The sequence below is a fragment of the Emys orbicularis genome, chromosome 3 (genome assembly GCF_028017835.1).
Source record: "Emys orbicularis isolate rEmyOrb1 chromosome 3, rEmyOrb1.hap1, whole genome shotgun sequence".
Taxonomy (NCBI): domain Eukaryota; kingdom Metazoa; phylum Chordata; order Testudines; family Emydidae; genus Emys; species Emys orbicularis.
In genome coordinates, this window is record NC_088685.1 from 127,607,048 (window position 1) to 127,620,814 (window position 13,767).

Sequence of the window (13,767 nt, forward strand, 5' to 3'; positions counted from 1 at the left end):
GTGCGTGGTTGCTGGTGAGAATATGCTTAAGGTTGGCAGGTTGTCTGTGGGCGAGGACAGGCCTGCCTCCCAAGGTCTGTGAAAGTGAGGGGTCATTGTCCAGGATGGGTTGTAGATCACTGATGATGCGTTGGAGAGGTTTAAGCTGAGGGCTGTAGGTGATGGCCAGTGGAGTTCTGTTGGTTTCTTTTTTGGGCCTGTCTTGTAGCAGGAGGCTTCTGGGTACACGTCTGGCTCTGTTGATTTGTTCCTTTATTTCCTTGTGTGGGTATCGTAGTTTTGAGAATGCTTGGTGAAGATCTTGTAGGTGTTGGTCTCTGTCTGAGGGGTTGGAGCAGATGCGGTTGTACCTCAGTGCTTGGCTGTAAACGATGGATCGTGTGGTGTGTCCGGGGTGGAAGCTGGAGGCATGAAGGTAGGCATAGCGGTCGGTGGGTTTTCGGTATAAGGTGGTGTTAACGTGCCATCAGATCAGGATTAAACAAAGACTGTGAATGGCTATCCAACTACAGAAGCAGTTTCTCCTCCCTTGGTGTTCACACCTCTACTGCTAGCAGAGCACCTCACCCTCCCTGATTGAACTAACCTCGTTATCTCCACACTGATTTATACCTGCCTCTGGAGATTTCCATTACTTGCATCTGAAGAAGTGAGGTTCTTACCCACGAAAGCTTATGCTCCCAATACTTCTGTTAGTCTTAAAGGTGCCACAGGACCCTCTGTTGCGATTAACTGAACAGCACAGCAGGTGTGTCAGATCTGAAGGTAGCTGAATTGTTTGGAAAATGATTACCTATGTTCAGATTTTAAAACAATGGGGGTTTGTGTTTCCAGAAAGAAAGCCTGCCCATATTTAAAAGTAAAAATTATTTTGTTGAGGAGGTGGGTTATATAATATCATTCAACAAAGCATTAGAAATTATACTGTAAAGAATATCCTACATTAACGCTTAATGCTGAAAACTGCTGAGCATTCCAACAAGCAAAGCACTTAAGCACATGTTTAACTTTAATCATGAGTAGTCGCAGTAAAACTTAAGCACGTGCATGCATGCCTTGCTGGATTGGAGCCAGAGTGCTCAACGCTTTGCATCACTGAGCTTCTGTATTTTCATATTTTTTGTGGTTTGCTTTTTATATGATTAGAAAGTCAGGTGTCCCTTACTTGGTTTCTCCTGGAAGCCTCATTCACTACAGGATGACTGGTAGGATTAGGATAGCAGAGATCCCATGCAAATAAAGCCTAATTAATAGAACTTTTTTCTCTATGTTCCTTGGGCTTGATTTAATGTTGCTGTGCAAAATATATAGTTATTTACACGTGTCCAAAATGGATGAAAAATGCTTCTACTCTGATTAGGTAACGTTTTACAGCTGTGTTACACTTACTTTGTATAGATATAACAAGGTGCAAGAAAATTCAAAATCAATGCCGATAGCTTTAGGATGTTTCTTTGATAACAATTTCCACAAACCCTCTGTTGTACATGGAAAATTTAACTTTATGAGCAAAAGACAGGTTATAGCTGTTGCTGAAATGACAAAAGACTCACAGTTCAATTTCTTTGCAGATGTGGGTAGGGAGTGTGCAGTTCATGAGATTTTGCCATTCTTCTGCTGTACAAACACTGTGATAGGACAGCTTCTCCATCGTTACACGATAAATACACTCCGAATGGCGAATTCTGTGGTACATCTGAAAGAACAATTGTTATTCATTAACACTGGACTTCGGTTACAAAGATAAAGCCTGTTTCCCTCAAGATCAAACATTTATTCTTAAGAATAAAGGCTTACATTTTCAAAACTGACTAGTTATTTTGGATGCCTGACCTGACACATTTTATAAGAGCCAGACTTTACGAAGGTGGAAACTTAGCCTGAAAATCAGGTCCTATCCCTTTAAGGTGTCTAAACCTGGACACTCAAAACGGTAGCAGCTCTGCAAAGCCTATTTCAATGCCCTTGCTACTACCTATGATGTGGGTAGAAGGTGCAGAACAGACAAAGGACAAAGGGTCACACTACATCCTTTTGCACCACTGCGCTAACCAAGCCACAATTTGGCCCAAAAGAGCTAATTTAAATAACAATATTTTCTATACATTTTCAGTCTCCCACTGAGTTTTTCAAGTAATGCATTTACTCTGTCGCTTTAGGGACAGCGTTTTTCACAACAGAGAATGGACAAATTACCACTCAGCGCTAGGGAAAAACAAGTTCAATTATATATTAAAAGATTGAAATTCAACTATATTAGGCATGGTATGGATTATAAGCGAGTATAGAGAATTATGCTTCATTTGAAGAAAATCCCCAGGAGGAACATGCCTTGAGGGTTCATCCTCTAACATGGTAGATCCATGCCCAACAGAGGGACTTGACTGGACCTGATCCTGATTTACACTAAGGCCACTTTATACCACTCTAAAGAGGCCTTAAAGTGGGTGTAAATATAATTTACTTCCCTTTACAGTGCCAGAGTGCTGTAAAAGGGTTCTTATGAGACTCTAGCCTGACTATGTCATTGTACAATATCTCTCTTCAATAAAATGTGTTGAGTTCCTTTTTGTAATGGTCAATATTGCATTTTTATACCTATATGGTAATGATTATAAATGTTTTTATACTTTCTAAATGAACAGTTATCTTTCTTTAAAAAAAAAAAAAGGGGGTTGACTTTCACAAATAATAGCATCAACACTCATCTAGATGCATGGGTAGTTATATGTGGAAAGTCCAGGATGTTAAAATAAATGTATATTCAAATGTATTTGATATACTCCCTCCACACTAGGTATTAGAGTACACTCCCTCCACCACACAGTAAACTGTGTAAAATACATACTCTGAACCTGAATAAATGACTCAGGTCCATTCACCATATCTGAACAGAGTTAAGTGGTGCTCTACATACTTTGACTGGAGTATATTGTTTTGCATTACCTGTATGTAACAGATATATCAATTGCACAATTATTTCAGAAGAAATCAACCAAATCCTTATTGTGAAAGAATCAACACATTACTGATGCCCCATTAGCTCAATAAAACAGAATTATTAATCAATTTTAATGATTTGGAAGATGAAGCAGAATCGATAAAATCCCAAACTGACAGAACTATTTTCTTCACACTTCATATTAAGCTTTTGGGGGATAAAACTTACATTAGCACAGTGTAAGGCTAAAGCACAAAAGACTGCAAACATTTTAAAGTTGTTCTCATCGGTTTTAGAGAAGGCACTTCCACTTATTTTGTTCACCATCTGCACAACGCCTATTACACTCCCTCGGCTCACAATAGGCATGCACAGAATGTTCCTGGTTGTGTAGCCTGTGTAGAGGTCAACTTCTCTGGAGAGTTGGGGAAGAGAAAGAGAAGGACAACAATTAATGGTCATCCCTTCTTCCCTAGAAATGTCATTTAAATATACACAGGGTTCACTAATCTAACACTTAAATGCATGCATCAATTATAATACCCATTTAAAAGTTAGAGAAATAAAACTTCAGCCAATTAAGTCAGCTCATTCATAAAAATACCGAAAATGTTTTAAAAACTCTATTTTTATGACTTAGCAGGTCATCAAGTGACTGAAATACACCTATTTTCTAAACCAATCAGATTGAGTTAAGGTTTTTAATGTACAATGAGCAATAGTCCATCCAGCTGTGCAAACTTCTATCTAGAACAAAATAACTAATGCTTCTTCAATTATTTGGTAAAACAGAGTCAAAATCGTTTTAATACAATACAGTCACAAGATCAGATTGAATGCTATGAAAATAAATATTTCAAGTTTGTCTCTTCATCAGGATCCCTTAATTCCATGAAAACGTACTAATCAATTGATAATGTCTTTAAAATTTGAGTGGAACATTAAGTAAAAAGCTAGCTATTTTGTTTTTTCCTGTCCTAGTTGTAACTAAAGAATGTCTTACCTGTTAAAGCGTGGATCTGCATAGGCATCAGGAATGTTAAGGACTTCACCTGTTCTTGCTACCTGACCCGCTATTCCTTTCTCAATAGAAAATCTGCACATATTAAAGAAACATGTCGATCAGCATATGAACAGTTTGAATAAACATTTTTTCATTGTAGACTACCCTGAACATACAAATGTACCTTCAGTCCAAACCAGCTTAATTTTGTTGTTTGTAAGGATAAAATTCTTGAAATACAAGAAGGAATTGTAAAGAATAATATAGATATCTACTGAAAATATTTTATATGGATATAGAGCAGGGGTGGGCAAACTTTTTGGCCCGAGAGCCACACCTGGGAATAGAAATTGTATGGTGGGCCATGAATACTCACAAAATTGGGGTTGGGGTGCGGGAGGGGTGTGCAGGCTCCGGGCAGTGCTTACCTGAAGCAGCTCCCGGAAGCAGCGGCATGTCCCTTCTCTGGCTCCTACGTGGAGGCACAGCCAGGTGGCTCTGCACACGGCCCCGTCCACAGGCACCGTCCCTGCAGCTCCCATTGGCTGTGGTTCCCAGGCAAAGGGAGCTGCGGGGGCGGCACCTATGGCAGGGGCAGCATGCAGAGCAGAACCCCTGGCTGCCCCTAAGTGTAGGAGCAGAGCGGGGCCATGCTGCTGCTTCCTGGAGCCGTGTGGAGCAGCCCCCGACCCTGCTCCCCAGCTGTAGCGAGGCAAGCCCCAAACCCCACTCGTCAGCGGGAGCTCGAGGGCTGGATTAAAATGGCTGGCAGGCCGCATCCAGCCCGTGGGCCGTAGTTTGCCCACCCCTGATATAGAGCTAAAAAAGGTCCCATACTACAATCATTTTGGTTCAATAAGGATTGCTGTCCATAATAAGATTAGAGGTTATTTCTAATTCATGTTCATTACATTCAATTACATTTGTGCAGTCTGATGACTTGTGTTTAAGTCATCAGTTTACTTTACAACTTATCAATTGCATCTCTTATATCCATGCTATTTTATGAACAAATCTCATGGATAAATTTCATTTTACAGCAAGCTAAGATGCACTATTACTGACAGAATCTTGTAGACCTTCCACAATGAAAACAAATACATGAAGCATACTAGAGTTGAATCATACAAATCCTGCAGTCAATATTATTACAAGAAAATAATTGGGATCATTCTTCAACATAAAACACTTCTGGCTTCTATAATTCAAAGGAGGCATGGGTGAAATAAGCAGAGACGCTCAAAGATGGGCCACACACAGATGTTAGTCTAAGTGGGTAAATCCTGGCTCCACTGAAATCTATTGCAAAACTCCCATTGACTTCATTAGGGCCAGGATTTTACTCAGTACAGTAGAAACGCAGAGTTATGAACTGAACAGTCAACCACACACCTCATTTGGAAGCAAATACAGTGCAGTACTGTGTTAAATGTAAATTACTAAGAAAAAAAGCAAACGTTTATAAAAAGATTTGACAAGGTAAGGAAACTGTTTCTGTGCTTGTTTCATTTTTCTTCTGTATAGCAAAGTTTCAAAGCTGTATTAAGTCAACATTCAGCTGTAAGAACCACCATAACGTTTTGTTCAGTTATAAACATTTCAGAGTTACAAACAACCTCCACTCCCCAGGTGTTCATAACTCTTAGGTTCTACTGTATGTCTAGAAGAAGTTTAAGTTGGTGTATGCTATACCTTCTTCTGCCTATCCCCACAACATGTACACCAATTACAGCATTATACCAATTCAGACTACTTCAGACAAACTCTTACCCTCTTGCAAATGTATATGTTACAGTCTTTTCATAAGAACATAAGAATGACCCTACTGGGTCAGACCAAAGGTCCATCTAGCCCAGTATCCTGTCTTCCGACAGTAGCCAGTGCCAGGTACCCCAGAGGGAATGAACAGAACAGGTAATCATCAAGTGATTCATCCCCTGTCACTCATTCCCAGTTTCTGGTAAACAGAGGGTAGGGACAACATTCCTGCCCATCCTGGCTAATAGCCATTGATGGACCTATCCTCCATGAATTTATCTAGTTATTTTTTGAACCCTGTTATGGTCTTGGCCTTCGTAACATCCACTGGCAAGGAGTTCCACGGGTTGACTGTGTATTGTGTGAAGAAATACATCCTTTTATTTGTTTTAAACCTGCTGCCTATTAATTTCATTTGGTGACACCTAGTTCTTGTGTTATGAGAAGTAGTAAACAACACTTCCTTATCTACTTTCTCTACACCAGTCATGAATTTATAGACTTCAATCATATTTCCCCTTAGACGTCTCTTTTCCAAGCTGAAAAGTCTCAGTCTTATTAATCTCTCCTCATACGGAAGCCGTTCCATACCCCAATCATTTTTGTTGCTCTTTTCGGAGCCTTATACATCACCCCTGAATTTGCCTCAGACTCCCTTACACTCAAAGTCAAAATTTGTGTAATTCTCACACTGAGGGGACAGACGAGAGGACTGTAAACAAGAAAATCAATTATCAGGAGGGTGTAAGAAAGTGTAAGTAGGTCACCTCCTTCTTTAATTTACACCATCTTCTTGCTCCTTAGTATATAAACTGCACCAGTGTAGACTCCATTATGCTCACGTACACAATGTAGTAAGCAAGAATAAACATCAGCCTACGTGAGTCCCATTGAGAGTAAGGGAATCTGACTTACATTCCCTTATGAACCATATCAGATACTATAACTTTAAAGATACAAAGAAACAATTGAATAAACCATTTTAGAATGTCACTGCTGAGTGAAGAGCTGTGTGTATTTTATGTTTGAAAGGTTTTGAAGTACTTCATGGGATTTAGTCACACATTTTTCACTAACTATAAAACAATGTGGACCCAAATCCCCTACCCTGCTTTGAAAAATCTCAACCTATATCCATTAGGGATTTTCCTGAACAAAAGGCATTATATAAATTATCACTCTCTCCAAAAACTGAAATATTTAAAAGTTACCTTGTTATTCTGGCTGTTTTTTCCACTAAGGAGGGGTGTATGTGTAAAATGTACACATTAATGAGGCAATTTGTACCATGTAGATGATGCATCAGTTTTAAAAATACTCATAGAAGCTTGTGTAACCTTCCACGCCAGTGCAAAACTTAAAATTGACCAATTCAAGTGCACTTTAAAATCACAATTATTCAAATCAGAATGAAGTCCAGGTTCATCATATCAGGTGAGGCAAGGAGACACTAAACTAAGAGTAAATGGATTGCCCACCTTAAAAGGATTGATTAGATCTGACCAGTTGTTACTGGCAATGCCTGATTCCCCAACCAGAATTACCCACTATAATTTCCCTACTTTGCATGTGTTTGAGAGAACAGGTCACATTTAGATTGATCTTGGGAACGCCAATAAATGTCTTGTACTTGCAGAACTGTAGATAAGGGGGTTTAATTTAACACCTGCTCCTTTACCTACCTTGGAGCACCTGTGTTTTTTTCCAACATGATTTCCAAAAGGACCGCCTCCGGAAGACGGCATTTCCAGGAGTGACGTTATAGCTTCAGAGACGCTGTTTCGATGGCACTGCAATGTCATTCCCAGAAGTACTACCTTCTGGAGGCGGGTCCTGGTGGGAATGATATCACAGTATGACAAGTATTGTCAGGGTAGGCACCTGCAAGTAGGCACAGACACTGGGTAACAAGATACCTGCACATCGCTAGTTAGAATTAAATTGAATTCTTCTGCTGTTCCTACCTTATTTCTTTGGTCTTCTTGAAGACGGGCTTCCCCTCCTTCTCCTCTCCAATATCAAAAAGGTCTGAATACAGTTCCTTGTTCTTGTGATCAACCTGGAAGAGTGCACAACGGTCTGCATTCACCAGGTTTTTTGCATATATCTACAGACAAAGAACAAAACTAAGATTAACATCATGAGGTTCAGGTGAACTTTAGTCACTAATCTGTTCATGAAGGTAGACCCTTCGAATATGAAAGTTCAGCCAGCTTTTCTAATAGAGAAAGCGTTTTCCAGAAGTTTCCTCAACTAAAACAATTTAGGCTACAACTTAACACATAAAAATAATGTTTTTGTTTTATACAATAATTTATTTAAATCAAGTTGTCATTTACAGTTGTAACATTTAAATTTAAAAAGTCAGGGTTTTTTTTAGATGCTTCAGTGGGTGATGTACAAGGAGAAAAATGGGTCTCCATTGAAGAGGGGTATTTTATGGGTACAAAGTCCTTGCTTTTGGACTGACAACCTTTTCCCTACTTTTTAAAATGATTTACTTTCAATTACTGTATTTTAATAGATTTGAAGATACAACAATATCAAAGAACATTTTATGGGCATTACGACTTCTAAAACTCTGAATAAACAATGTTCCTAATGGAAACGCAGACTGACCAGTCACTATATCATTACAGCTAGATGCACCTATCAAAATGTGCTTTGAGGCCAAAGAGAGAAGCATCGCTGCATCTTACTTTAAAATTAGAGCTTGATGAGATTTTTCTGACATTTCTTTTCCCCTTTTTTTTTATAAAATAAGCAAGATAAGTCCTTGCTTTTTTACATCCTTTAGTTTATTTATCATTAATAGCATTTATTGTATTGTGGTAGCATTTAGATGCCTCAGTCAGACTGGGACCCCTCTGTGTTAGGCACTGAACAGACATATAATAAATGACAGTCCTTGCCCCCAAAGACAGAGAGACTTCAAACCCTTTGGGGTTCAGAGTGTTTTCTCAAGATTAAAATTCTCCACATTTTAAATAAGCCAGATAAATATTTATTGTCTGAAAATAATAATATGCTTAACTCCTAAAGTGCTTACCTGGGTTACTTCTGTACTATAAAGAGCAAGAAAATTCTGGGATTAAGAGCTAACTCTTGAGTATATGAAATGCAATCCCTCTTGCGTATATGATATTGCAGCTCATAAGGGCACAGTTTAGCCCAAAATACACCAAACTTCCCATCTGCAGAAGCCTTGAAAAATAACTTTATGCATAAAGTCCAAAAGTACTTTTGGTTGACCCAAGTACACAATGCATATCCTTTTCTAAGAGTCCTGAAATATCCAGGCCCAACAGTGTGACCTAAGGACACAGCAAAAATCTCATCTCTGAATTCCTCCTCTCACTTCAAATGAGAACAGGTTAACACTTCCCACACACTACTCTGTGGGGGTCACTTTTCAGAAAATTAGTTTGCAGCAACTAAAAAAAGAAGAGAGAGAGAGAGAGAGCAATGTACAGAGACTATCCAAATGTATGATTCCAGCGGAAGTAAAAGAAGATTTTATATAATATTTTTCAAATGGATTGTGTAGCATAGTAGTCATCTTGTTATGAAGTCACACGATTTAATGCTACTGTATATATTACATAAATTATATTCTGACATCTGAAAATATAGATCACAAAAGCATGTGTATAGCGGGTGTGCTCTCTCCTTATACACCTCTACCCCGATATAAGGCGACCTGATATAACACGAATTCAGATATAATGCGATAAAGCAGAGCTCCGGGGGAGGGCGGGGCTGCGCACTCCGGCGGATCAAAGCAAGTTCAATATAATGCGGTTTCACCTAGAACATGGTAAGATTTTTTGGCTCCCGAGGACAGCATTATATCGAGGTAGAGGTGTACTACTAATATAAGGGTTTGCATACACACAGTTTCAAGCTTCTCCAGGACACACATAGACATGTGAAATCCATCAGTAACAATCCCAACCAGATTTTTAAAAGGATGCGAAAAGTAAAATCAAAACTGGACTTTAGGAGACATTCACAAAATGGAATGCTCTAATCATGATTATTTCAGCTGGACAAAACACAAACACACCTGATTCTTTTTTTTTCTCATTTGCTTTGCCATTGTGAAGTATACCCCTAGATATGTTCATTTACAGCAGACAAAAGGGCCAGACCTTAATCTCAGATTTTAAGAACTCTACATTTGTGTGCATGAGTTTTGTTAAAATATCCTGTGTGTGTGTGTTAAATACATACTCAAGAATGCTAGGATTCTAAGTTAGCTTATATTTCTAAAGAAGCAAAAGTGCCATTTTTGTCATAGATAATAGCGAGATATAAAAATATTGTGTCAGGTTCTCATCTGTACCAATGTGCACTGGACTCAGCCTGGGTTGCAAAGAATCTGTGTGTGGCTCCCTGACTCTGGGGCTAATTCTATGCCAACTACCTGTGGCACACAAGGTACCGACTGCCAGCCAGGGACTGCTGGACCACAGCAGTCCTGTCGTACTTTCTATACCCTATCCTTTACGCTGCGACCTGTGTAGAACCCAGCTACACAGCTGAAGGCTCCCCTCATGCTGGAAAAATCCCCAGCTGGAGAGATCCAGCTGTGTTCTGGCTCCGTGCCACCAGACTGATGCAAGAGGGGCAGATGGCAGGCTGAGAGTCAGGCCCAAGGTATCTTTTCTCCATGTGGGAGTTCATTAAAAAGTGTAGCCATTCCCATTATTCCTTTATTCATTCAAACCAGAGGAACTATTTAAAACTACTTTGGCAATTCCTGGGATAACAGTAAGGGAGGTTTCCCTATGTACCTTCTGAAACCATATCAGGTGCTTTGTAAAGCATCAATATTTTAAAACAGATCACAAGGCACTGTGTTCTAATACATTCAACTCTTGAAGGATGGGGTCATTTATCTTATGTCATGACCTATTTTTGTAAGACTTGCCTGCTTAAAATACTACTGTTTATGGAGAAGATGCCTAATGGGTTTGGCAAAGCCTTTCTTCACTAGGTCATTGGCTCAAATCCAACCCAGCTTGACAGTGACTGGCAGGTGACACAATCACAAAAGGTACCCTTGTAAATAGAGTAATAGGGAGGCCAAGGACTGAAGGGGACCAACCTATCATCTCTCCCCTTAGGGCAGAGCCTTCAGAATAGTACTGAAACACATTAGTGAGGCAGTGTGTGGGGAAACTTGCACTCCTGTTCCCCACACTGCACCACTTCTGTGGATGAAGAAAGACCTTTATTTTCAGGTGCTCCCAATCAGGCACCTTTTACTCCACTAAATTCACTAAGAAGTTCGAATAAGAAAGAAACAAAGATATAAAGACAAACAAGCAGAGAAATGGTACTATTATTAGTGCAAGAACCATCAAAAGCTTTCATTGTAATCTCCAGGAGGTGGACTGGGGAGAGGAGATTGATTCTTGCTGTTCTCTCACTCTAGGAGATAGGGTGAGTCACAGAAATGATACAACTGGTCTCCAGTAGAATTGCACTGGATGCACAAACTAGCAGATCCATTCTTCTCTTTCTGCTAGACCCAGAAGAAGCCAATTGGCACAGACTTCAAAGGAAGTTGACTGTGAAGCATCAATGCAGGTTGTGCAGCAGAATGCTGAGAGAGCAGGTGTTGGGAAGGAAGATGAAAGAATAAGCATATTGCATTGCCATGTGTGTGTTCTACTTGGTGACTGTTCACTGAGAAGAATATCATTATCTGTCATTAAGTTCTGTGTATTATGTTACCACAGTGCTTTTAAATGTTAAACAATGTTGTGAAGCAATTTGTGTAAATAAGAATAGACAAAGCTGCTGAAACTGAGGAATGTTTCTTGTGCATTGAAGAGAGCAATTCTTGTCTGTGTAGTACCTAGATTCAACTAAGACTGCAAAATATTTCTCCTGAATATTGATTTGAATTTCTAAACTAATTTGCATTGACATGGTTTGCACTGTTGGTGTGCTTATTTTCTGTGAAGATTCTAGCTAAAAAGTTCACTGATAAGATTAGGGCAAACATTGGAGAGTATTGTTGGATAGCGATTTTTAAATTGGTAAAACTGCAAGCACTCATCAGAAAACTGACTCTTATTTACACTCATTCAATCAAGGAAGAGAACCATAATAAATTTGTTAGTCTCTAAGGTGCCACAAGTACTCCTGTTCTTTTTACGGATACAGACTAACACGGCTGCTACTCTGAAACCAAATTATTCAACATGTTTGTCCAAAACTAAACACCACCGCTCACATTCAAACACTCAGCAAACAATCTACAGGCAAATTTATTTGCAGATATGTTCAATGAATCATTCTGAATAATGAATAAATTCAAGAAAATTGTGATCGGTTTATGAACTAAAAAAAAAAGGGAAATCCATTGACTAAATAATCTGTTAGTTATTACGATGCAACCAGCTTTAATTGCTGCCATAATGTTCTGTGACTGACTGTGCCACTCTGTAATTGCGAAATCTAAATCGGTTTATGTCCTAATTGGGAGGTAACAACTCTCTTTTGTACCTATCACATGTCATTGGATAAACTATCTGTGGGTAATGCTGGCCATTTCCACATGGCTTCACACAGACAATGCTCTTCAATCAGAAGGGCTATTTTTGTGGTTTTTTTGATGAGTGTATTGCAATGTGCGGTGATTTGAAAGTAGAAAGAACCAGTCAGAGGAACAAGTTGAAATGCTAAGAAAATACACAAATATACAAATATTCTATTTATCTGGCAAATCTGAGATCAACATTTAGTTCACAGAGACCCCATAACTCAGTACTTATGAAACTGTGAAATGAAGTTTTTGCAATAAATAAAACCAAGAGGACCCTTATCACTATTTCCTTACAGACCAGCCTCAGAACTTACCTATCATATGAATTCATTATAAACAGCTTCTATGGTTCAACAATGCCACACTTTACTTCAATGAAAAAAGAGAATGGAAGACTAACAGATGTGATGTATAAATTTAAAGATGAAAAAAAGATAGCTTACCATTATATGTTCAAGTAGAGAATCTATTGCGACTATATTATCAAAATAGGTTCTGTAAAGAAGAAGAGATAAAAAATTAGTAAGTAATGTTATTTAGATTGCTGCAACACAAGGATTTGGGCAGGTTCCAAGTTTTAGTCCTTTTTAGATAAACATGCAACTCTGTTAAAATAAATAAATTAAATAAATTAAATAAATGAATGAATAAATAGAGAGGCTACCATATGCTGCTTCAGGCCCCTATTTAGCAAAACACTTCAGCACATGATTCAGTGCTTTGCTGCCTTTCAGGGTGAGTATTCCTTACAAACTCTCTCTCTCTCATTAAATGCTTTAACATATGCATTATTTAATTGCTTCCAAATATACTTAATTAGGTTTATATATTAGGTTACTTGTCAAAATTAATGTCATACTAAACCACTTTTCCTGATGGAGGCAACAACCTAGAAAACATTTAAATGAATGTTCTTTATTAACCCAGGTATCGCATGGTGTGGCTGGAGAGAAAGACTGACCTTGTGGTTGCAAAGAAAGAACGGAGATCTCATTCTCACTATGAAGTGAGATTGTCCAAGGAGAGTCAAAAGTATTGAAAGATAAAGGTCAAACTTTTTAGTAAAAAAAGCCTAAAGCTTCCACATACCCAGACTTAATAAACTTTGGATTACAACATTCCTACAGACAGAAAAAGACATTGTCCCATGGTCTTGAGCACATATACAGCTCCCTTTGTGTTGGGTCCAGGGGGAAGGAAATATATAATAAATTAATTTTGCATTTCCAGTGACTGCATGAAATGTGGACAGGGCCGGCTCCAGGCACCAGCTTGTCAAGCAGGTGCTTGGGGCGGCCGCTCCGGAGAGGGGCGGCACGTCCAGGTATTCGGCGGCAATTCGGTGGACGGTCCCTCACTCCGCCTGGGAGCGAAGGACCTCCCGCCGAATTGCCGCCGCAGATCGCGATCGCGGCTTTTTGTTTGTTTGTTTGTTTTGTTTTGGCTGCTTGGGGCGGCCAAAACCCTGGAGCCGGCCCTGAATGTGGAGCATTTGTATTCTGTACC

General features: G+C 39.2%; 1 protein-coding gene across 1 annotated transcript in view; it reads right to left on the bottom strand.

Annotated features, from left to right (window-relative positions):
• The window catches only part of PDE10A (phosphodiesterase 10A), a 309,295-nt gene that overhangs the window by 42,526 nt on the left and 253,002 nt on the right, over positions 1–13,767 (bottom strand). The window contains exons 10-14 of the mRNA XM_065401635.1: positions 12,705–12,756; positions 7,667–7,809; positions 3,945–4,037; positions 3,170–3,356; positions 1,554–1,696 (exon numbers count right to left, since the gene is read on the bottom strand). Coding sequence (XP_065257707.1) covers positions 1,554–1,696; positions 3,170–3,356; positions 3,945–4,037; positions 7,667–7,809; positions 12,705–12,756 — 618 coding nt within the window. The remainder of the gene's footprint in view (positions 1–1,553; positions 1,697–3,169; positions 3,357–3,944; positions 4,038–7,666; positions 7,810–12,704; positions 12,757–13,767) is intronic.